The 26,401-nt window shown below is 35.7% G+C and overlaps 1 protein-coding gene across 1 annotated transcript in view; it reads right to left on the reverse strand.

The window, feature by feature from the left end:
• Nucleotides 1–26,401, reverse strand: part of Gphn (gephyrin) — a 326,333-nt gene that overhangs the window by 151,921 nt on the left and 148,011 nt on the right. The window contains exons 5-8 of the mRNA XM_050158607.1: nucleotides 25,845–25,939; nucleotides 11,558–11,624; nucleotides 7,209–7,481; nucleotides 5,392–5,499 (exon numbers count right to left, since the gene is read on the reverse strand). Coding sequence (XP_050014564.1) covers nucleotides 5,392–5,499; nucleotides 7,209–7,481; nucleotides 11,558–11,624; nucleotides 25,845–25,939 — 543 coding nt within the window. The remainder of the gene's footprint in view (nucleotides 1–5,391; nucleotides 5,500–7,208; nucleotides 7,482–11,557; nucleotides 11,625–25,844; nucleotides 25,940–26,401) is intronic.

Genomic DNA, 26,401 nt, shown 5'->3' on the forward strand with positions numbered 1-26,401 from the left:
GGTTTTTTGTTTTTCCATATAAAGTTGATTATTGTCTTCTCCAGATCTGTGAAGAATTTTGATGGGATTTTGATGGGAATGCATTGAATCTATAGATTTCTTTTGGTAGAATTGCCATTTTTACTATGTTGATCTTCCCAATCCAAGAGCAAGGGAGATCCTTTCATTTTCTGGTGTCCTCTTCTATTTCTTTCTTCAAAGACTTAAAGTTCTTGTCAAATAGATCTTTCACTTCCTTGGTCAGGGTTACCCCAAGATATTTTATGCTCTTTGTGGCTATGGTGAAAGGTGATGCTTCTCTGATTTCCCTCTCTGTTTCCTTATCCTTAGTGTATAGGAAGGCAACTGATTTTTTTGGAGTTGATCTTGTATCCAGCTACCCTACTAATGGTGTTTATCAGCTGTAGCAGTTCTTTGGTAGAGTTTTTGGGGTCGCTTATGTACACTATCATATCATCTGAAAACAACGAAAGCTTAACTGTGAAACAGTACTTATTCCTCTCCTGCATTTGGTAAAGCAGAAAAGCGGAGAGCAGTAGGACCAACATAGGAATCAAGTAGTTGTCTGCTCAGCAACAGGGACGTAAAGAAAGAACCACGTTCTTCACAGATAAAAGGAAGAGATCAAGTGAACAAATCAGTCTAACTCAAGATATGAAAGACTTCTGCAATCCACCATGTATATGTACTGATGGAATTAATTTTAAGATCTCCCATGTATATGGACCAGTGGAATTAATTTTAAAGTGGTTATATTACTAAAAGCAAACGTAAGTAAAATCTCCATCAAAATTTTTATAACGTTCTTCCTGTAAATTGAAAAAAAAATTCAGAAGTTTAGATAGAAACACAAAATACTCAGAATACTTAAAGCAACCCTGAACAAAATTTGCAATGTTTTTATAAAAGCATCAAAATATTTGACTCATGATTATAAAGCCATAGTCATGAAACAATATGGCACTCTCTCAAAAACAGAACACAGACCAAAGGAAGAGCAAAAGTCACCTGATTCTCCACAATGATGGCAAAAACACACTGGAGAAAAGCATTCTCTTTAACAAGTAGTGGTTGTAAAGCAGGATGACCAGAAATGAGGTGAAACTAGATTTCTGTCTCACCTTGTACAAAAACCAAAACAAGATGTATGGAGATCTTATGGTAATAACTGAAACTGTGGAATTACTAGAAAAAAGTTTCAAGATATAAACATAGAGAATGGGGGGCTGGAGAGATGGCTCAGTAGTTAAGCGCATAGGATCTTCTTCCAGAGGTCCTGAGTTCAATTCCCAGCATCCACATGGTGGCTCACAACCATCTGTAATGAGACCTGGTGCCTTCTTCTGGCCTGCAGGTGTATGTGCAGGCAGAATAGTATACACACACACACACACACACACACACACACACACACACACAATAAAAACCATAGAGAATGGCTTTCTGAATAGGAAAATTCAGGAAATAAGAACAATATTTAGCAAGTGGGATTGCATCAAATAAAAAGATGTTTCATAGCACTGAAGACAATTATAAGAACGAAAAGAAAACTACAGAAACTGAATTTTGCCAGCTACTCACCTGGTAATGGATTAATTAATATACAGTATACAGAACAAAAGAATAAAACATTAAAGCAACAAATAAAAAGTAAATATAAAATGAACACTTTTCAAATAAAGAGTACAGATGACCAACAAATTTTGGAAATATGTTCAATACCTTTATTCATCAGAGACAAAACTATGAGATTTTACCACACTACAGTTAGAATATCAGAGAGAAAATTAACAGAAACCACATAAGAACGTGATATTAAGAATGAAAGAAACCCTTATATAATGCTCTTGGAAATATATATTAGTTCAAATAACCACAAAAATTTCTTAAAAATGAAAAATAGAACTATCTTATGATCAAGCTATATAACTTTGGCTCGTTACCCAAAAGAATCAGAAATAATCTGTATTGAAAACAGTCTTGTTTCTATTTTTGGCATGGCCGTGTCCACAGGAGCCACTTTCTGGGTGCCCATCAATAGATGTATAGACAAATGAGGTTTATACATACAGACATATATAACATATATATTGAAATTTTGTTAAGACACAGAGTCAATTAAGTGATCTGTAAGAAAATGGATGGAACTGCAGATTAGTGTATTAAGCAAATTGAATAAGACTGGAAGAAAAGAAAACAAACATCATGGTTTTTCTCATTTGTAGAAATTAAGACATAAATGTAAAAGGTAGACTCAAAGGGGTGGGAAAAGAAATAAAGGGTAGCAAAGGGTGGGATAAGAGAGGTAGGTGGGGTGAGTATTATCAAAGCACATCATCTATATTCTTGAAAATGGCTCTAAACCTAAGAGTTTCTACAGGTACACTAAAAACAAAACAAAATGAAATATAAAACCCCACACTTTTAGACTAACTCCTTTTCACTTTCTAGCTTAGGTTCCAACAGAACCACTTCCTCTTTAATCCATACTACTCTATCTAAATTATATGGAAGTCATTCCCCCACAACACCAGTTTCCTTGATAGCCTTCACATGTATTTAGTTTTGTGTACATGTATTGTAAGATTCATGAGGAGAGCATAGAGGCCTCGTCACTGTTCTAAAGTTCTCCAAAACATTTAATTTTCATTAGTGAGATGAAACCTCTTATGTATCTCTGAAGAAACTTTCCTTTTTTGTCTTAAGATCAAGGTTTACTTGTCCTTATGACTTTGACTATGAAACCCAGCAGTTATTTTCAATACACAGCACAACATTTCATCTCTGGGTTAAACATCAAAGAGTAGATTTATTATTTTCTCTTTGTTCTTCCCCTATTTAATATAAATTACACTTTATTTTCTTGAATCAGGTTTCTCACCCAAGTATGAAACTTCAGGGAACCTTACATAATATGCTTTATAAAATAAAAGGAATAATTTTTAATGTTATCTTTGTTTTATTTTTATTATTTTTAAATCTTATCTTAATGAGGCCCATGCATTTCTGGATACTGATGAAAAAAAATTTTTTTTTTGGTTAGAGATAGCACCTTTATTTCCGTTAGTTTTAAGACAAAAAGAACTTACCTAATAAAACTGAGAGGTAGCTATAGTTTAAAAGAATGAGTTGAGGGAGTGGTAAAAACAATATGTAGAGAACCTGAAACCTTTATTTCTTAATTTCTTTTTTATAATTTATCTCATTATGGCAGGACTTGTTTTCATAGTCCCAAGATGGCACTCCTTAGGATGCATATTTCTTCCTTCCAATTTATATTTAAACAGAATTTGTGGCTCAGTACTTCAAATAAAGTCAGAGCTGTGAACTAAAGCTTGAATTATGTTACCAGAAGTAATAACTGTGGTTAAATGAAATTAAAATGGTGGTTATATTAGCCAACTTACTCAAACTATGTGATGCAGATGTATGTGGTATAGTATTAGGAAGAGGATGTAGGAAATGCCTGCTCAGCAGTTAGTCAAAATTTTTGGCAATAAGTAGCAATCAGGTAACTGGTAACTGCTGAAATGTCAGTGCATTCATTGATCAAGTTTCTCTTTTGGAAGTTAAGTAGAACAAAATTACTTGGGAAAGTAAAGTAGTAATAATAATTGCAACTCTGCATAGTTTCAAATTCTATATGGCCTGTAACAATCTATTTGCATTTGCATTAAGAAGCACCAAGAATATTAAAGGTACTTTATTGACTGTTACCTCTTTCTTCTTTTTTCACTCTTTATACAGAGACCAGTATAAAGAATGAAAGCATTAGATGCTTTGATAAAGGCCTCATCATTTACCAAAAGGAATAAAAAGTTTAACTGAAAAATAAATTATCTGTTAAAGTGACAAAATGATCAATGCTTCTACTACTTACAAAGGAATATTAAATCCTTAAACAAATAAGGTTCCTGCATCCTACAATGAAGACATTCACTTATACCATTTTGGAGCTATTTTCACATTAGCTCCTCTAGAAAATTAGGTCACTATAATTTATGGCTATTGTATGTGATAATTACCTTCTTTCATATGCACCTGAAATGATGGCAGTAAATCCTCACAAGAACTAAAGATAATGTTATTCAAATAATTAAGAGATTGCATTTTATTAAGTTTTCATCATTTTTCACTTCATGTATGTTTGTATCTGTTTGTAGATATTTGCACATAAGTTCAAGTGCCCACAAGGGCCAGAAGCCTTGGATCCACCTGGAGCTGGAATAAGAGCTGATGTGAGCTACCTAACATCGGCGTTGGGAAGTAAACTCATGTCCTCTGGAACATGCCCTTAACTGCTTATCCATTTCTACAGTCCTCAAATCATTTTTGAGGATCTAATCTGATATTATTAGACTATGGTAGCCTATAATCTTGTTTTATGAATGAAGGATTTTGCAATGACTTCATTTTAAAAGCTCAGAATGTTTTCTATAATGGTTATTATAACACTATAAGATATGAATACAAAAAGAAACCCTTCAAATTTGGCATTGCTAAAAATATTCACGAATATTTATACTAATTACAATTTAAATTTGCTATGTGTCTTTTGACTAACCCAATTTTATTTTCAACCAAATATGCATCATGAAATGAAAATCTTAAATTATAATTTGATAGTGTTATCTTCCAAAAGACAATTATATATATATATGCAATTCCTGAGCACATAAAGTCAAATTTCACTTGATGAATTAGTTTTCATCTTCTGTTTTTGCTCCCCTTTATTTCAGATGCCCAGAATGAATTGAAATAGATTTTTAAAAATTTTCTACCCGGGGTCTCAATTATTGCTATTAAATAATTTGTATTTAAGAATATTAATTTTAAGTCCAATTTTCTTTGCTGTTTTTGAGTAAAAAAAGTAGTTATGTATCTTTAGGTGCCTGCTTCTAAAGATTAATTATCATGGAAGTTGAAGATTGAGCTCTCCGTGGTTGTAATGAGAACACAATGAAGAAAAACAAAATGAGATGCAAGTTCATGAAAATAAAAAGCTATCACAAATTAAATATTAGTTTGATTAAGCTTTCTAGGTGATAAGACACAATGCAACCCTCCTATGACGCTTTCTAATTAACTAATACTTAGTTAAAAGTATTCAGTAAAACAGCAAAACAAACAACAAAAAAACCCCAGACTTCTTGAGCAAAGAAATTTTTGAAAGTCATGTGATGAAAGTTCACTGTTAAACATGATAGAGTTTTAATGAGTGCAGAGAAATTTAGGCACAAAGAATATATTAAATTCCTTAATGTGGTATGCTTAGTAACCATGAAGATTTTTCACAATAAAATAACTCATTTACCATGTTATAGCCCACCTCCAAATAAAGGAAGTATGATAAATATTTGCAAAATTATTATTCAAAACTCATTGTCTTACCCGTTTATCTGTACTGCCTGTTGCATCATAGGAATAACTGATGATACCAGGGATGGGCTGTCCATGATGTGCCATGAAAACAGCAGGGTTGGTGTACAATGGATGCTTCTAATGTATAACATATAACAATTATGAATACAGTGAGAGAAAAAGCATGAAATTCCATAAGCAAAATGACCAAAAGAAAAAAAAGTGAACACAAATGAACAATGAAATGCCAAATTTTTTAAAATTCAAAGTGACAAAATCAGCTTTGATTTTGTATGTTGTGTTTTCTTTTATAAACAAAATTGATGTTGTAAAAGAACATCAATTAATTAACAACAATTAAAAGGGCTTATCCTTTTAATTAAAAGTAGAAAGAAAGAACATTCAATAATTTTAAAATGAACCTATTCTAATAATTGGTTCAACTAAAGAAAATCCAACTTTAGTCTTAATAGTATGGTTAAAATTTAATGGATTATTGAAAGGTCTACAGACAGAATCTGGAAGTGTTCAATGAAGGAACTACATACTAATTATCTAATGGACATGAGAAGGATTTCTATGTGATTTTAATCTGTTTATTTTTAATAAACAATTCAGAACTAAGACATATTTAAAGTCCTTATAGACTAGAAAATTGCTATTGGCAGCATTTACTAGTAGATCTATAAAGTAGTACCAAGAAAATATGTAAGGCTGAAAAAGATGATTTTATTAAATATTTTCAGACATTGACTGAAAATCAAAGTTTCCACAGCAGTATAACTCCTGATTATTGTTCAGTACTATAGAAAACCTGTAATGCCCTAAATGCTAGCAAAACAGTAACAAAGTAATGATTCTCTTACATTGTTTCTTTAAAACAAGAACAAATACTTTTTAAAAATTAAAACAGATTTATTTTCCTATGGTCAGAGTCAAAATATCTATGTGATCTTCAAATTATTTCATAGAGTAATTAAATGTTTAATCTGTATAATATTAACCAATGAATGATTATCATTACTAAAAGTGATACGCTACTTTCTAAAGAAATTAAAACAGAGCAGCTGGAAAAAGCTAGGCATGAATAATAATGTAAATTATGTTAATTATGCTGAACATGTAGCATTAAATTCATTCAAATTTACTCAGCTCATAGTATTTCATTGATTTCTAGACCCTTATGAAGAAAATCTGCAGACTTTGGTATTATCCTAATATTTCAATTACTTTATTAGGTTAAAGGAGAATATATTAATTTCTTCGCTATACCACTAAGATAAATTGTGTTTGACAATAACTGAATAAATATGTAGTTGGGGAAAATTCAAAAGCCTCTTCAAAGACTTGTCTTTAAAATTTATTTTGTGGTAATGTGATCATCTTGACCCTGGAATAGTGGAGGTTTCCTATATCTCCATACCAGGCAAAATTTTTAAAATACTCTTTTCCAACTAATTTCAAGAGTCATCTGAGGTCTTTTAACTTTGTTTTCTGTTTCTTTAAAAATATGTGGAATTTTGATGTCTGAAATACATAATCATTGTATATAATAAAATGGCAACTTTAAAGAGTTCCTTAAAAATCACATTGTTTATCACTATAGCTATAACTTCATTAGGTAATTGGCATATCATTAGTGCCTTAGAACACAAACTAACTTCAATGCTTACACGGAATCTGTACCAGGACAGAGAACACATTGACAAAATTTAATGGATATTCCAGCTCTATTTTTAGGATGCTCTCAAAAACATTAAACTTATGGAAGGATGAAATGGAAAGAGGATGAAATCAGTTGTTTCCCCATGGGTAATTCAGAACTCCGTCTCTCTCAGCAGACCTACCTTTGCAGCAATGGCTGCTGCAGTTATATGTGACGAGGAACTATCTTCTGTTGAAGCTACACCACTGTCTTTCTTTTCTTCTTCCTCTTCTTCACACTGAACCCCTTTGTCTTCTGTCTGTTTATGGGGGCTAGTTGTAGGAGGTGGAGAAAGAGGAGGTGGTGGGGAAGGTAAGTCTTCAAGTTCATCATGCACCTCCTTTACTTTTACAATGGCATCACGTAAAAGGTCAATGGCATGAGGTAGAGCTGGCAGTATGAACTGAAAGCATTCCTGCCCACAAAGACAAAACAAGAAATAAAAGTCATGCTTTTTAATAGACAAATAAAATGGTAGCAATCAAATTGATTATAATTTTGGACTTGTGTTTCTATCCATATCAAGAATGAGTCATATTTGACACATGAAGCAATCACATCATATAACACTTTCCATATGTTAGAGGTTATGGCCGTTAGATGAATACTTACATGAATGCATACTATGCTTTTAAAGTACAATTTTGATACAACTATATATTTATATATGCTCTATATATAAAAGATATGAAAATCAAGAGAATTTTCAAACTGCTTGCCAGTGCAAGACTTGGGTCTAACACGTCACATTAAGGACCAAATTTTTTTGTTGTTATTGTTCAGATTGGAAATTCTACTATCATAATATATACCAGTGTAGTTATGACAAAAGCACTATGGAATAAGCAAAAAATAAAAATAAAATTGTAAAAGTTGTGAACAGAATTCAATTTAATATTTTCTTCACATGCCATTAATATCTATAATGCATCCCCAAAAGACACCAGGCAAGGACTTATAATTAGAATACAGAGCTAATTGTGTCTTAGGAATAGATGGAAGTCTTTCTCTTTCACATTAAAGCAACACCTTAATAAAGTCTGAAAGGTAAAGAAATATCTTAAAACAAGAATGGAACATTAAAGGCATACTTGAAGAATGCCTAATTTTTCACTGTCTTTATAGGTCTCAATTGCTTACTGTTTAAACAGTATATTAAAGAACGTAATCTTGACAAAACAGAGGTTTGATATTTTCCTTCAGCTTCTAGGAGGCTATATCCAGACATTAGAATGTCAGGCTTGATAAAAAATGTCTTTATTTCCTGGGATCTTTGATTACTAGTTAACCTGAAAACTATGCATACCAAAGGCTCATGTTGGGACTCCTCATCGGCAATGTTCTGCATATATACTGTCATGTGTCTAGGACAGGATGGTAACAGATGCACGGTCCCAAGGGAGAATAAACAAGGAAAGCTCTTTATTGGCTAGGTACCTCTATTTTTTGCCCTATGACTTTTCCCTTCTTAATTTTAATCCACATCACCTTCCTGTGTAAACAATAACTTTAAGACCCTTAAGTGAGTTCTATGAATCCTAGTGAATTACTATGTAGGTTTAGAAATCACATCAAGTTAAAGTCACTAGTGAAGCTCATCTTTTGGAATGCTTCAACTTTGCTGGTGGCTGAAGAAGATGAACAAATAATTCATATGTTTGAAATACATGATGTTCCTAGGGCTTGTGATTTGTTAGCATAACTTCTATACTATCTCTCAGCTATACTTACATATTTAGTTTTCTAGCTCAGGAGCAGTGCTCAATGTCGTATGGCTATATGTTCAGGGAAAAGCAATGAAAAACTGATCTATTGAAGACACAGATGTATGGGGTGTTTTGAAGTCATTCTGGGAATCTAAGGGTGTGTATTAAAGTAAAATATGTCACTGTCCATCCAAAGAACTTCCTCCTAGGATTAGAAATTGCCTAGAATCACATCCAAGTGGATGCTCAAATTGGTTACATGGGTCCAAGAGGTAAGTGGACACTACATAGCTACAGCAAAGCAAGAAGTGCCAAGTTAAGATTCATTCGTCTTGCACCCTCTGAGACATAAAATGTCAACAATACTGTTCTATCTGCCAAAAATAAGTCAGAAACCAAAGGAAGACATGGGAAATATTCTGAGGAGAGAAAGTTCTACATATAACTATCAAAATAAAATTGATACTGGTAACTCCTGAGGATACAAATAAGTTTTAGCATTTTCATCTTTGGAAAATGAAATGGGCACTTCAAATTTTTGTTGTCTCACTGGTTGTGGGGTGGTGATGAGTGTCTCATCACATTCAATATAGGAGGGTAGGTGAGCGAGGAAGGTTCCTGCAAGTTGGGTTTCTTCACTTTTTTAGGAAAGGGGCACTTGGACAAAGACACCCACATGTAAACATTCTTCCTTACAAATGTACCCTTTCCCCCATGACACCTAAACTCCCCCCCCCCAATCTGACACAGTGTACACAGTAATAATACAACTGTGGGTGTCAGAATAGGGGATGATTTCTAAGCAAGAAGATGTTAAATATATGTTTAATTTTTTTGTCAGAATTCCTGATGTTGCTTTTGCCCTTACCACATCTGGATAAGTTAGATTTGATAGAATAATACTATACTGCCTAATTGGAAAGATAGTCCACTAGCTCTTTATCTTTATCATATGAATAGGAATGGACTGAGTGAGAGGTGCTATGAGGCAACTAACTTATGGCCTGCAAGTTCTATGTGGTTGAGGACAGCTATATGATAGCTATATATGTAGCTAAATACAAAGCCAAAATGACCTGAAAACTTTTTTTTAAGTGATTGTGTGGTCTTGAACATGAATTTGTAGATGACAATGCCCTGCTTCAAAATAAAATAAAAGGTTAGCCCAAAACTACTATTGGTAATGTGAATCAGCATAGTGATTAAACTTTATGTCTTCAAAGATGTAGCACACTCAAAACAAGTAGCATAATGAATGTCTGACTTCGTTTTAATTCACTGTCCTTGAACTTTACTTTTTAGTTGTACTATTCCTACATTAGATATGTGGTGTGGGATATCCTTCTGTCTATGTGTTGCTTTTATTGGCTAATGAATAAAGGAACTGGGCCTATAGAAGAGTTATAGGGAAACAGAGCTAGGCGGGAAAAATTGGACGGAATGCTGAGAGAAGGCAGAGAGGGAGATGCCATGGAGCTGTGGCCAGAGTCAGACATGCCAAAACTCTGCCGGTAAGCCACTGCTACATGGCAACACACAGATTACTAGAAATGGCTTAAATTAACATGTAAAAGTTAGCCAATAAGAAGCTAGAGTTAATGGGCCAAGCAGTGTTTTATTAGTACAGTTTCTGTGTGATTATTTTGCGTGTACGTTAGCTAGGTGCCAGGAAAGAACAAGTGGCCCCTCCTCCAACAAATATGCTGCAATATTAGGATTGTTATTACTACAGGAGTATTGATATTCTTGGTCAAATATATTTGGAAAGTGAATTAAAATCTACCTTAAAGTGTAATACCAATAGAAAAATGATTGGCCAGCAAACAACTGGAAGTTGTTTCATCTCATTTCTGTTATACAGTGCTGTATGAATGTATCACATTGTACAAAGAAGAAGAGATCAAGGAGGAAAATAAGTAAATTACAATTAAAATATGAAAATACACATAATGTGTTTAAAGGTAGATTACTCAATTCTCTAGATCTAACCATATTTCATGTTGCTACTTGCAAATTAGGCATATTCTCACTGATAATATAACTGATAAAGTGAATACAATTATGAGCAATATTAATTGGTAAAAAGCCTTAGCCAAAAGTCAGAGCATACCATTCCATAGTGCAGAATTAATTATCATACAGAAAGAGTCTAGCCTTGCCTTTAGCTACTAGAAAGGGGACTTCTAGGATATAAGACTGTAATGACAGAGTATTCTTTTTTTGCCAGACAACTTGGGCAATGAGATCTCCTAACAATATAAATTACAATGCAGGTTTGGATCTACTTTGATATTGCTTTGCCTCTGAAAGATGTTGAAAACTAAAGAGATAAGGACTAAAATTCAGCCACGTGGACACTATATGACGAGCTAGAATGAACAAACAAACATGAAAACAACAAACACAACAGTTAAGATGAGGTTCTGATTGGCAATATTCCATGTAGATTGTTGCAGTCCCAGGAAAGTAACAAATTCATGAATACACAGGAAGAGGACAATGGAAGCTCTGCGTCAGGTATGTTTACTAAACTCCAATGCACTTCTCTTGGCTCAAACTGTATCCTTTCCTTCTATAAACAATAACTGTAAGTATATGAAGTGTTCAGTGAGTTTTCTGGTACTTCCTAATGAAATACATAATTTGAGGGTGCTTTTTGGGAATCTCTTAATTAGTGTTAGCAGTGAGCAGCTATTTTGGTGTGTACAGCTTGTTGGTTGTCTACTCTCAGAGTTGGTTGATTAACAATTCATTTATTAAACCATATAACATAGAGAATGCTTACCTGAGATCCTTTCTTGCTACCAGGTAGGTTAATTATCAGAGTTTTCCCTCTTATTCCACACACTGGTCTGAAAAGAAAGAGAAAAAGAATTGAATAATGAATTGAAACAAATATTCAACAAAGGCCAATCATATTGCTTTATATGAGAACATGTATTATAGGAAAAAAAGTTACAGTAGATTATCAATTGTTATACAAATTGGACATTCTGAGCAGTATTTTTATAATAGTGGTTAGTACAGTGGATTAAAAAAAGAACTGAACATGAAATCAGAATGAAGTAGCTATTTTAAAGGAATGTGACCCTAACAATACTGCCTTTTTAAGTTTAGCTTTTCAAATTGCAGTTGTTGAAGGACAAACTGCATTAAAATGTCTAATATAGTAATAGTGATGTTAAAAAGTCTAAATTGGCATTCAAGAGCTGAGTGAGGTTTAGATTTGTGCTTTAACTTTTCAACAAGTGTAGAAAGTGAAGTAAAACAGATTTTCATATATGTATTGTTGTGGGGGAAAAGGCAACAGGGCTTAGTCATAAACAGAATCATTGATAGTTACAGGTCTTTTAACACAGAAAGGGCTTTGGGAGAACCTTGTAAATTTCTTTTTTAAAAAGTGTATTTTTGATATTATAATTTAATTATATACCTCTCCCTCCCCTTTCCTCCTTTTTGCCCTTCCCCCAGATAACCTCCCCACTCTTCTTCAAGTTCATAGTCCCTATTTTCACTGAACTTCAACTTCAAGTTTAAATAGGCTGGCTAGAAACAATACATAAAAGTAGAAGGTACTAGAAAATTGAGTGAAGAATGGAAGGCCTGAGTTATCTTTCTCTTTTCAAAGTTTTCTTTAAAATTATTCACTGACAATTTCATATATTTATGGAGTATATTTTAATTATTAAAGAATTAGAATTTTAGCACATTAAGTTGGGGCAGAACCAAGCCCCTCTCCCCTGCATTAAGGTTGGGCATAGCATCCCATTTTAGGGAATGGGCTCCTACAAGCTATTTCATGCACCAGGATCCTGGTCCTACTCTCAGGGGCTTCTCAGATAGTCCAAGTTTGACCACTGTCTCCCACATACAGAGGGCCTAGTTAGGTCCCATGGAGCCTCCACAGTTGTTGGTGTAGAGTTCATGATTTTCTACAACCTTAGTTCAGCTGTCTCTGTAAATTTCTCCATCATGATCTTGACCTCCCTTGCTCATTTAATGTGCCAGACTTTGTTGATAAACCACTAGAGCCCTTGCCTGTTGGGGGGAGTGAATGGGAAGTGGGCTGGTGGGGCGAGAGGAGTGGCAGGAAGGAAAACTGTGGTAGGAATGTAAAATGAAATTAAAAATAACTCACTGTCTGGCTGCATTTTGCTATGGTCACATTTTAATTTTTTATTTGAAAATAAAATTATGCTGCTTTAAATCATTTATAAATAAGAATTTTGAATAATCTACAGTTGTCATATATTTTATTTTACTTGTCTTAGAATCTGGATGGGAAATTATATAAGCATTTACTTAAAGCCTTCCACACATTTGAAGATGTTTATTAATCATCCTTTAGCTAACTACATTTGGAATACATTCTTTAACTAAAAACTATATTTCCTAATCTTTGTATTAGTTCTTTGAGATTTCTTACAATATACTTTGATCATACTACATCTCAACACTTCAAAAACCTATTTCCCCACCCAACTTTGTGTCCCTTTAAAAACAAACAAAACACAACTCTTCAAGACCATAGTTTTGGATGTATGGTCTTTAAATGGAGCATATATAACTTACTAGAGGATAAACTATTTAGAGGAAAAAAGAAATCCTTCCTTAAGACCCTATAGCTGCTGGGTGAGATAGTGAGGTAGCAAATACTTTTAACCCCAGCAGTGGGAGGCAGAGGCCAGGGGTATCTCTTTGAGTTCAAGGTGGGCCTGACATTATATCACTAAGTGAGGGCATAAGTAAGAAACTTTACAGAAGAAACAGACTTGAGTGGTTTTTAACAAAGGATATACTTCAACAGATAAAAAGGGTTTGGGGAAGAGGCAAGGAAAACCAGGTGTTTAAGTGGGAAACTACAGTGTTTTTTTCATTTGCATTTAAATAAATAAAGCTTGCTTGAAGATCAGAGGGCAAAGCAGCCACACTAGTCAGCCATACAGGCGAGGCAGTGGTGGCACAAAGCTTCAATTCTAGCAGTCACACTAGTTAGCCAAAGAGGTTGGCCAGTGGTAGTGCACACCTTTAATCTTAGAACTAGAGAGAATGTAAGATGGGATGAGATGGGCGCTCACTCCCTGGCACCCTGAAGATTTCAAAGAGGTAAGAGCTCTCTAGTGTCTTAGCTGCTTTGCTTTTCTGATCTTCAGGTTGAACCCCTGAAGGGCCAAAAACAACTCTATTTTGTGCTAGGCCCCAAGGTGGCTATCAGGAGAGCGGGAAGTTCCCTAGACTGGAGCCAATCAGAGAGCCAATCATAAGCTGTATGTATCCCTTATGCCCATAACAATAGATTTGTGATCTTTTATTTTTGCCTTTATAAACCCTGTCTAAGAACAGTAGGACACCTCCTCTGGCCCCCCGTTGTGTTGCTGTGCAAGCCAAGATGCCTATAGTGATTTGCAGAATTAAACCTTGCTTTTGCATTTCAGTGAGTCTGTGTCTCTGGTGGTCTTCTTGGGGTTTCCACAACTCGAGCACTACATCCCAGTGTTTGTCTCTGGGTTTCTATTAATCATACTACATTTGAAGCCCAACAATTGGGATACAAATTCACAAAAAAGCCACCAGCATAAGCCAGAGTTGCACATGTGGTTCTGGCCCAACCTGGCAAGGTTTTCTTTTTTTGTTTTCCCCAAGTCTCTGGTGCTGTAGGAAGTCTTACAGCCAGTGGTAACCTGCCCACTGGGGTGTGGCCTCTTACACTATATATGCTGATGTAGAGGATGATTCCAGCCTCTTTTTCCGGTTGTGGATTTCAGTTTCTGATCTCGGTTCCAGCAGAGGATTCTGATTTGTGAGTCTATCCCAAAATAAATAGCCATTTATTTCTCAATTCTGAGCTAGTGTGGTATTTCTTTTAAGCGTCCTTCTTCATCTGGTTAAGTTTGGGATTGTTTTGTTGTGGCCTCCCTAAAACAGTCTCCAGATAACACTGGAACTCCAGATGCACCCGGGCTCCAAACACCACAGGACTCACTGGCCCTAGACTGGCCAGTGTGCCCTCCAACAACAATCCCCTGTGTTTTTTCAGACAGTGTCTTTTCTCTCTCTCTCTCTCTCTCTCTCTCTCTCTCTCTCTCTCTCTCTCTCTCTCTCTCTCTCCNTCTCTCTCTCTCTCTCTCTCTCTCTCTCTCTCTCTCTCTCTCTCTCTCTCTCTCTCTCTCTCTCTCTCTCTCTCTCTCTCTCTCTCTCTGTCCCTTAAGCCCCTGTTCAGGGTGCTGCCAAACTAGGTAGTTGTCTTGAAATCCACTCAGACTTTCTATTCTATGTGACAGCTATGAGCCTCACTTCATCAACATCGCTGGTAGATTTGGTAAGAGAATTGGGAATTCTTAAAGGGGAGGAATTAGTTAAAAGAGAGAGTCCCCCCCCCCACATTAAAAAATGGGAAAAACCATTACAATGGAGAAATTTGGGTTTCTGTATGATAATATGCCAGATACATTGAAAAAGGAATGAATAAATGAGAGGATCTAATTTAGATGGGATTTATATAATGTCAATTGTAAACATTTGATAACATTTTGGTCTTAAAACTAAAAAAAGTTGGTTAATCTAAGTGCTAAAATAAGAGGCCTTAGAAAAACCTAGTAACAGATCACAGAGATAATCAAATACAGAAAGAGGAATTTAATGGAGAGACAATTCCAACATAGCATTTTAAGATTAGAGAGAAACAGCCCAAGGTTTTCAAAAAAAAAAAAAAAAACCATAATATATCTAGTAACCTTACAGGAATTGCCAAATGGCAGAGGCTCTGTTACAGCTAACTAAACTCCTGTGCCAATGTTAGAGTTAAGAAGATTCAAGGAAGCAACAGTCTCATATAGCATGAAATCTCCTTTTGTAAAGCAAATGTTAAAATGGTGGTCAGTTTGTAATAGAATATATGACTAAAGACTGGATAGAATTAGTTAAAGGAGTTTTAGAGCCAGGTCCATAATTACAATGGATATGTGCTTCAGATAAGAAGCTAAGATTATTAAATAACAAAGTAAAGCTAGAGGTAGAGATATCTCTGAAGATCAAATTCTTGGAGAAGGAGACTATGCTACTAAAGAAAGGCAGGCTGTAAATGGTGACCACACCATGGATTTATGCTGCCTAGCAGCTTTGAATGCTTGGGACATAATTGGAGAAATAGGGAAGAAAATTGAGTCATTTACTAAAGTTATATGGGGGCCAAAGGAAGCCTTTATGGACTTCTTTCAGAGACTGGCTTCAGAAATAAATCGAATGATACCAAATTCAGAAGTGAGACGAGTAATAATTGGATCTCTGGATTTTGAAAATGCCAGTTCTCTATGCAAAAGGATAATTAGGCCATTAAAGGTGAGGTCAGCACCTTTGGAGGAAGATTTGAGACAATTAACACTGAATCTCATGGCCATAATGATGCATGGATAGGAGATGTGATTTCCAGAGGTTTGAGTAAAAACTAAAATGTCAAATGTTATAATGTGGCAAACAAGGTTATCAAAAAAGGGATTGTAAGCAGGGCATTCGTAGAAACAATGTTCTTTCTAAGAATAATCCATTCAGAATGTTCCTCCTTTACAAGATCAACTCCAAAAAATCAGTCGCCCTCCTATACACAAAGGATATAGAAGCAGAGAGGGAAATCAGAGAAGCATCACCTTTCACGATAGCCACAAACAGCATAAAATATCTTGGGGTAACTCTAACCAAGGAAGTGAAAGATCTATTTGACAAGAACTTTAAGGCATTGAAGAAAGAAACTGAAGAGGATACCAGAAAATGGAAGGACCTCCCTTGCTCTTGGATTGGGAGGATCAACATAGTAAAAATGGCAATTCTACCAAAGGCAATTTATAGAGTCAATGCAATCCCCATCAAAATCCCATCAAAATTCTTCACAGATCTTGAGAGAACAATAATCAACTTTATATGGAAAAACAAAAAACCCAGGATAGCCAAAACAATCTTATACAATAAAGGAACTTTGGGAGGCATTACCATACCTGACTTCAAACTCTATTACAGAGCTACAGTAATGAAAACAGTGTCGTATTGGCATAAAAACAGAGAAGTTGACCAATGGAATCGTATAGAAGATCCAGATTTTAACCCACAAACCTATGAACACCTCATTTTCGATAAAGGAGCTAAAAGTATACAATGGAAGAAAGAAAGCATCTTCAACAAATGGTGCTGGCACAACTGGATGTCAACCTGTAGAAGAATGAAAATAGACCCATATCTATCACCATGCACAAAACTCAAGTCCAAATGGATCAAAGACCTCAATATCAGTCTGAACACACTGAACCTGATAGAAGAGAAAGTGGGAAGTACCCTACAACAGATGGGCACAGGCGATCGCTTCCTATGTATAACCCCAGCAGCACAGACATTAAGGGCAACATTGAATAAATGGGACCTACTGAAACTGAGAAGCTTCTGCAAAGCAAAGGACACTGTCACTAAGACAAAAAGGCAACCCACTGACTGGGAGAAGATCTTCACCACCCCCGCAACAGACAAAGGTCTGATCTCCAAAATATATAAAGAACTCAAGAAACTAGACGTTAAAATGCTAATTAACCCAATTAAAAAATGGGGCACTGACCTGAACAGAGAATTCTCAACAGATGAAATTCAAATGGCTAAAAGACACTTAAGGATATGCTCAACCTCCTTAGCGATCAGGGAAATGCAAATCAAAACAACTTTGAGATATCATCTTACACCTGTCAGAATGGCTAAAATCAAAAACACCAATGATATCCTTTGCTGGAGAGGTTGTGGAGAAAGGGGTACCCTCATCCATTGCTGGTGGGAATGCAAACTTGTGCAACCACTTTGGAAAGCAGTGTGGCGGTTTCTCAGGAAATTCGGGATCAACCTACCCCTGGACCCAGCAATGCCACTCTTGGGAATATACCCAAGAGAGGCCCGATCATATGACAGGGGCATTTGTTCAACTATGTTCATAGCAGCATTATTTGTAATAGCCAGAACCTGGAAACAACCTAGATGTCCTTCAATGGAAGAATGGATGAAGAAAGTGTGGAATATATACACATTAGAATACTACTCAGCGGTAAAAAACAATGACTTCTCGAATTTTGCATGCAAATGGATGGAAATAGAACACACTATCCTGAGTGAGGTAACCCAGACCCAAAAAGATGAACTTGGGATGTACTCACTCATAATTGGTTTCTAGAGATAAATAAAGGTCAGTGAGTCTATAATTTGATCTCCTAAAGAAGCTAAATAAGAAGGTGATCCCAAAGAAAAACATATAGCTATCCTCCTGATTATGGGAAGTAGACAAGATTGCCGGGCAAAAAATGGGATCTGGGGGGGGGGGGGGAGGGAGGTAAGGGGAGATGGGGAGAGAAAAGTGAGAAGGGGAGGTTGGGGGGAACTTGGGAAACGGGATGTTTGGGATAAAGGAAGGTCGGATAGGGGAGCAGGGAAGCACACATCTTAATTAAGGGAGCCATCTTAGGGTTGGCAAGAGATTTGGTGCTCCCAGGTGCCCAGGGCGATGTCCCCAGTTAGTTCCTGGGGCAGCTGAGGACAGAGAACCTGAAATGACCCTATCCTATAGCCATACTGATGAATATCTTGCATATCACCATAGAACCTTCATCTGGAGATGGATGGAGATAGAGACAGAGACCCACACTGGAGCACCGGACTGAGCTCCCAATGTCCCAAGGAGGAGCAGAAGGAGGGAAAATATGAGCAAAGAAGTCAGGACCACGAGGGGTGCACCCACCCACGGAGACAGTGGGGCTGATCTATTGTGAGCTCACCAAGGCCAGCTGGACTGCGACTGAAAAAGCATGGGATAAACCCGGACTCTCTGAATATGGCGGACAATGAGGGCTGCTGAGAAGCCAAGGACAATGGCACTGGGTTTTGATCCTACTTCATGTTCTGGCTTTGTGGGAGCCTAGCCAGTTTGGATCCTCACCTTCCTAGACCAGGATGGAGCGGGGAGGACTTTGGACTTTCCACAGGGCAGAGAACCCTGACTGCCCTTCAGACTGCAGAGGGAGGGGGAGAGGAGTGGGGGGAGGGGGAGAGAAGAGGGAGGAGGAGGAGGGAAAAGGGAGACGGGGAGGGATATGGGAGGCGGGGAGGAGGCGGAAATTTTTTTTTCAATAAAAAATTATATTAAAAAAAAGAAGGTGAACCCAAAGAATCTCAACAATTTTTAAAGTTAGGCCCTTCCCCCTCTCTTCTATTTGGTTTTCATTTATTTCACAAAGCGTTTAGATTCTCTTAATAGAACCTGCATTCCTTTCCTGTATCTGTTAATTTGTGTCTATTAAAATTTTTTGTGATGTAACATTACAAGGTTACGAGTGTTGACATATATCTAATGCCATGTTTTTATAGTATTCTATAGTATTGAGGCAGGGTAGAAACAGAAAAACTGTAGACATGAAGAGAGAGAGAGGAACCCGTCAATATAGACATTAAAGTCTCTCACCCACTGAAAAGCAAGAATCACTGTACAATTAGCATCTATTTTAAAGGCTGTTGATATAGAGTTAATATTTCTTTTATAGATATTCTAGCTTGTGTTTGCTTTTTTCTTTTTCTTCTTTACTCCTGTTTCTGTCTCCCAAGCACTCACATAATAGTCACGTGTCATCATATTTAATAATCCTGTGTTTCATTAAAGAAAGAAGTTATTTTCACCAGATGTGGTTGTTCACATCTATAATCACAGCACATGGAGAACAGAAGAAGCAGGAGGACCAAGAGTTTGAGAGAAGCTAACCTAGATTATATGCTATCTTGTCTCAAAAAACAAAACCAAACACACACACACACACACACTTTACTGAGATAGCTTTCAGAACCTTTTTCTTTTTTGTCTTAAGATATGTTGATTCTAATTCATTTTAGTGTGAGATTCTTGAAAGTTAGCCTATTGGAAATTCATCGAATGTGTTGGATTTGCACATTCATGTTTTATAAAATAAACATTTAGCTCTACCTCCATCTCCCCTTTCTTTCTAGAACTCATATAACATCTGCTGAATGGTGTTCCATAGGTACTCACCTTTCTGTTCCTCAGAATTCTCAAGGTCAACAATATTGTTTATATGTGCTCAAAACTACTTCTGAATCTCTAAATTTAAATGGTTAGCTCAGTTATTGCACTTTCAATATTTATTTCTGGTTTCAAAAAATATTTTCAATGTGCTGATACTTTAGTTTCTATTTCTTTAGCAGTTATGGGTTTATTTAATTTGCTTATCTGGTCTTGATTTAAATTTGGTAAGTAATATTTTTCCAGAAAATTGTCCATTTTCTTTAAGTTTTCCAATTTTGTGGAGTACAGGTTTTCGAAATATGAACTGATGATTCTCTGGATTTCCTCTGTTTGTTGTTCTGTTCATTTCTGATTTTGTTAATTTGGATACTCTTTCTCTGCCTTTTGGTTAGTTTAGATAAAGGTTTGTCTATTTTGTTGATTTTCTTGAAATCAAAATTAGTCATAACATTTATCAGTTAAAACTTACCCTGAGAGTTGCAAAATTTGGAATAGGCTTATAAATTATAAAATAGTTACACGAGTCTCCTATCTTTTGTTGCCTCTGTACTGCTTTTTATAAACTAAATGTATCTAGTTTTGATTAAGAGAAAATTAAAGCTGGTAGTACTATTAATGTAAATTACTTAAAATAACCAATGATACTTTAATACTGCAAAAGTTATATTAAAGCATCTTGACTCACTGATACAAAAATATACGTTTAGTTCATTTTATCTCTTTTAACATTTTGTTTGTTTTCTGTTTATTGAGATGGGTTTTTCTGTATAGCCCTGGGTTTCCTGGATCTCACTCTGTAGATCAGGCTGGTCTCGAACTCACAGAGATCCACCTGCCTCTGACTCCTGAGTGTTGGGATTAAAGGTTGTGCCCTCAATAAAACAAGTCCCCGTTTTGAAAAAAAAAAAAAAGCCATTTTTTTTTTTGTCAAGTAGAAATGGGAAAGGACTTTCTACTGTTTGAAGAGCTGAGGTGGGAAGAATATCTTCTCCTTAATTTTTTTACTCCTTTGCCCCAAGGGTGTTATAGTTGCAAAGAAATACATAAAGCAAAAAATGTAATACTATGTAAGAAATATACTTTTCTTTCACACAGCTTTAAGTGGGAATGGGGGCCCCTGGAAACTGGAGAGTATGGAAAACCTCCTGGAGTACAGACACAGAAAGTATATAATGTTTAATAATATGTATGAACTAGAAAAAATTCTGCGCTTTACTGTGAACTGTGAATATATGCACATATATTCACACATATATGCAAGGCTTCAAGAAGTATATGATAGACTTTTAAAACATAAGGATGATGTATACATTCACACACACAAACACCTCTGCTTGAATATTATGTGAATTCATGAAAACTGTTCTGGCAGAACTTGACAGTATAATTCTTAGTTATTTTCCTATTGCAGTAACAATAAATACATTAAGAGCAGGCAAATTATAGAAGGATTTATGGTTCCAGAGAAATAAACATCCATGACCATCATGGTATAAGACTATGATACCAGGAAGGTATGACACATAGAGCAAGACCCCATCTGTCATCTGAACCCTCACATTCCCTTGGTTTGGTTCAGAGCCAAGAGACCCAAGCCATTGACATTCCTTCTTAGACTCCCTCCTGACATGTGCTTGTCCCTACAAGGGCAGACATACATTTCTCAGGAACAGAATATGCCCCTCAGAACAACTAAGAGACCCACCTGCCCTTGGAATACCTCACCTCCAAAACACCCTCAGTTCAGAGCTGAAAGACCCAAGATGCTGACACCATCCCACGACCTACACTCATTGCTGTGTCACTGCCACTACACAGGTGTGTTAGTTGGGGGGTACTCAATGTTCAAGTGCAGGTCACACCAATCAGAACAGAGATTCCCTTTCTGAATCAAAAGGCCACACAAGCTATCAGAAGTCCAGTCCCCAACTCTGACGGAAACTCTGTAGGTTGCCAGAAATACAGACTACAAAGACCAGAAGACCAAAGAGGAAACAGAAACCAAGGGGGAAACAAACAAGCAAAAAACAAAACAAAACAAAAAAAAACAACTCCTTTCTAACAAAAAGAAAAATTTAAAAATCGGCTCCTAGACCTATATTTATTTCTAACCCAGATACTTAGATTCTAGTGTAAGAACATAATCAGCAACAACTAGGTCAATTTGTCACCAGCAGTGCACAACTGTTTTATTACAACAAGTTGTTAATATTCCAAGACAGCTGGAGCACAAGAAAATAGCTTAAAACCAACTTCAAGAAGATGATAGAGTCCTTAAAGGAGAGACAAATAAACCCTTTAAAGAAATGCAGGAAAGGAGCTGGAGAGATGCGCAGTGGTTGACATCACTGACTACTCTTCCAGAGGACCCACATCACAGTTCACAGCTGTTTTAGCTTCAGTTCCAGGGGATTCCACACCCTCACACAGACAAAAAAAAAAAGGCAAAAAATAATAACAATTCACATAAAAAAATTAAAAAAGAGGAGGGGGATCCTAGGGGAGAAAAAAACAGTGGAGTAAATTAATACATTTCTGAAAGTCAAGAAAAAACAAATAGGCGAAAGTAATAAATAAAACTATTCAAGGCCAGAAAATTGAGAGAGAAGCAATAAAGAAACCGTGAACTGAGGGAATCCTGGAGGTGGACAATCTAGGTAAGTGAACAAGAACTACAGACCCGAGCACCACCAATCCAAGAGATGGAAGGAGAATATCAGGTGTAGAAAACAAGAAAAACTGCAATAGTCCACCCACAGCCCCATATTTCCTTCAACAAGGCACATCTTCTAAACTTCCCTAGGCAGTGTCATCTGAGAATTAAGTATTCGAATGTCCAGAATATGGAGGACATATATTCAAACCACCACAGTACAGCAAAGATGATAAACAGGTTGGTTATTAAAATTATAAACATTATCCAGAGATTTAAAATGGCATAAATATTTTACTTAGAATATAATATTCAAAATGACCAGGATACTACCCAAAATTACTCGGCATTGATAGAACCAGAAAAATTTATTCATTTCTTTTTTTTTTAAAAGATTTATTTATTTATTATGTATACAACTTTCTGCCTCCACGTATACCCACACGCCAGAGGAGGGCGCCAGATCTCATTACAGACCGTTTGGAGCCACCATGTGGTTGCTGGGAATTGAAGTCAGGACCTCTGGAAGAGCAGACAGTTTTCTTAACCACTGAGCCATCTCTCCAGCCCAAATTTATTCATTTCTTATGGGAAAAAAAAATCCACTGGCAACAACCCCAAAGAGAGCCATACATCAGAACTGTCAGCAAAATAAGTTCTACATAGCTAATCTAATCATCTGCAAATGACAAAAAAAAAAATAGTAAAAAAAAAAAAAGTCAAAAAACAGAAACCATGAACATACCTAAGTGGAAACTTTAGAATTGAAGGAAAAAGGTTTATTTGAAATGATAACTGAAAAGGGGGTAACATCCATTAATGTAAAGATGTGTCATAGATATATTCTGAGAAACACATCAAGAATAGATTCTAAAGAACCTTGGAATATTCATTAATACTAGATTAAGTTTGCATATCAGGAGCCATCATGGTGAAGAGACTGAAACTGGTACAAGGAAAACTACCCCCAAAATAATGGCTTACAGAGTCTCAATTCTCACTAGTATAAGTTTGGAGGTTCAAGAATCTCAGTGAACCTAAAAGGGAAATGTTAACAAAGCTACATCCAGTCATAGCATATCAAATTCTGAAAACTAAAAATAAAGGAAAAAAATCTTTGGAGTAGGAAGAGAAAAGGAGCCATTAAATTTAAGGGATAAATAACACTGAAAACCTTTAAAAAATATGGGCACCTATATCTGTAGAAGTTACCCTATAATGGGGCAACAGATGATTAACATATAAAATTCAAATCCCAGAAATGGGATAATGTTTTTTTGGAGTTGTTGGCCAGTGAGGTTCCACAAACCACCAGGTATCATAGTCCATTGCCAATACTCATGGTTACCTTCAGAAGATGATAGTATGACCCTACTGTTGAAGATATCACATGCCTGAGCTACAGAACTTGATAGAATCAAGTTGGCACATCAGGAAGGCTCAGTTCTACTAAATAACTTTTATAATACTAGATGGTACTATGCAAGTTACTGGAGGAGAAAGTAACCATTGATCTTCTTGAGCTGTGATACCTATGAACTACAATAATGCCTAGCCTGGTAAGATAAGTGCCCATTCGTGCAACCATGGCAATAATGTCATGGGGGAGTAACTAACCACTTTCTGATAGGACTGAAGGACTGATCCACAAGACAAAATCCATATACCTGGCACCATTTTTGGGCCAGAAACCTAAGACAAGATAGATGATATAATGCAAGGAGAGAAACCATTTAAATAATTTGTTAAGTAGACACAGGATTAAACCAACTCCCAGTGATATATTATTAAATCCATAGATTAAGAACTCTCTCAAACTTTATCAGAGAATGTTTATTTCCATTAGATTATGATCAACACAGAGACCCACAACTGGCCAAAAAGCAGAAAACAAGAGACAGAAGAAAGTTCAGCCTGCTCAGGGATCATTGACAAAGACAGAATGGAAAGATGTATAAGCCAGAGGCAGTGGAGAGCTACCAGGAGACAGTGTGTTCGGGACACAGCAGGGCATTTTGCAAATAGGAACTCGTGGTAAGACAGCAAGCAGAAGACCCGGGCAAATTTGAGCCAAATAAAATCCAAATGTGGAAAGAGGAGTTGGACATGAAATTCTACCCCTACTTGAAGTGTTACTGATAATTCTTAGCTGTTGTGAGGGAAATATTTGCTTTTTCCTAAGAATGTAGGCTCTGATAAAACTAGTATGTTTGTTCCAGCAGTAGGCCACACACTTAAGAATATTTATGCAGTACACATTGGCCTTGATGAGGGTGAAAAAAAAAGACCCAATACTGTGCAGTAAATGTTATGGACACAGGAAGAGTTGGTGGAAGAACAGGATTAAAGTATGTATAAAATTCTCAAAGAAGATTAATTTTATCTATATAAAATCTCTCATATTATTATAATTTCCTTTTCACTTATTAAACATTATAAACTGTATATATTTATGAGAGTATAGAGAATATAATAATTGATTCACTTATAGCTAAACCTCCAATGACTGCCACCAATGAACTATAAACTTAATTCAAGTAACAGGAAAGCCATTTGAATAACATTTATATATTAATTAAATAGGTAGCTTAGCATTTTATATTCATATTTCACACAGAATACGTGATTATAAATTAGGACCTTATAAAGTTGTGTATTTTGGGCTACCATAACATTAAATGTCTAATGTCCAAAAGTAATTAAAAGAATCCTGACTAAATTAAGTTTTATTTTAAATGATATATACTATTTTCATTTATAATAATTTAAGATTTACTAAAATAGTAAGAAACCACCAGATCAAATATAGATACTACCATCTATGCCAACAAAAAATTGTTTTAAATATACTAATTTAGTATAATAATATACTGATTCATTAGAGCAATATAAATATACTAAATTACTCAGAGATTATCTTTCTATGACCGCACATAAATATACCTCTTTATAAATTCAAATCAAAGTGCCTATATATGAGAATAAGTGATTTTTAATAAAATTTGCAGGTTCATTGTATTAAACTAGCAGCTAGTTACAATTAATGAATATAAATGGTGATTATAAATAATCACAAAAAGAGTAACTTTACATTTTGATGAACTCAACTCTTAAGCATTAGGACTGATGGCTTTCAACAATGTTAAAACAATCTCTAGAAGTTTAACAAAAACAAAACCAAAACCAAAAAAAAAGGGGGGGACGAGGATTGGTTGAGATTTAGCTACAGAGAATACTAAGATGTCTAACTCTGAATAAGAAGGGATAAACTTAAGCTTTGTGGCTAAACTCTCTTAGATTCATTGTTCTAGGTTGCTGATTTGTAGTCAGGAGTTCACTTTCTTTGCAATTTGTGGGTGGCTTTCTTACCTAGAGAGCATGCCCAGAGGTGTAACATTAAGTGATCCCATCAGCATGGCCAGGGCCATCCCTGGCGCTTCCCGTTCTATTACTTCTTTTGTGGCCTGTAATTAAAGATTAAATAGCAGACTGAGTGAATTAGCCAAAAAAGTAGAAAGGCAGAATAGTAAATTCCACTTCAAGATAAAACATATTTTGTAGTTCCTCAACCATTTAGATTTTTAAAGCCAGCCGGCTCAGTTTTTCAGGATCACTGAACATAAACTAATGATTAGGAAAATCCAGAGAATGTTACCAGTCCCAGCTTATTCTTTTTCTCACGGTTGCAAAGCATTTGATAGAAAACTTATGTCTGATAACTGAATTTGAAAAAAGAAAATCTCAGATTAAGCTGGGCATTACTTTTGGTGGCTCTTAGGGTTTTTGTTTTGTGGAACTGAGGATGGAAGCCAAGGCCCTGCACATGCTAAAGTAGGTGTTGCAGTGTGAGCTGTGGCATCCCAACATCCACAGCTTGCCTATCATTCTTCTTCTTCTCCTTTTTTTTTTTTTTTTTTTTTTTTTTT

The sequence above is a fragment of the Alexandromys fortis genome, unplaced genomic scaffold (assembly GCF_014885135.2).
Source record: "Alexandromys fortis isolate MF-2015 unplaced genomic scaffold, M_Fortis_MF-2015_v1.1 scaffold_99, whole genome shotgun sequence".
NCBI classification, from domain to species: domain Eukaryota; kingdom Metazoa; phylum Chordata; class Mammalia; order Rodentia; family Cricetidae; genus Alexandromys; species Alexandromys fortis.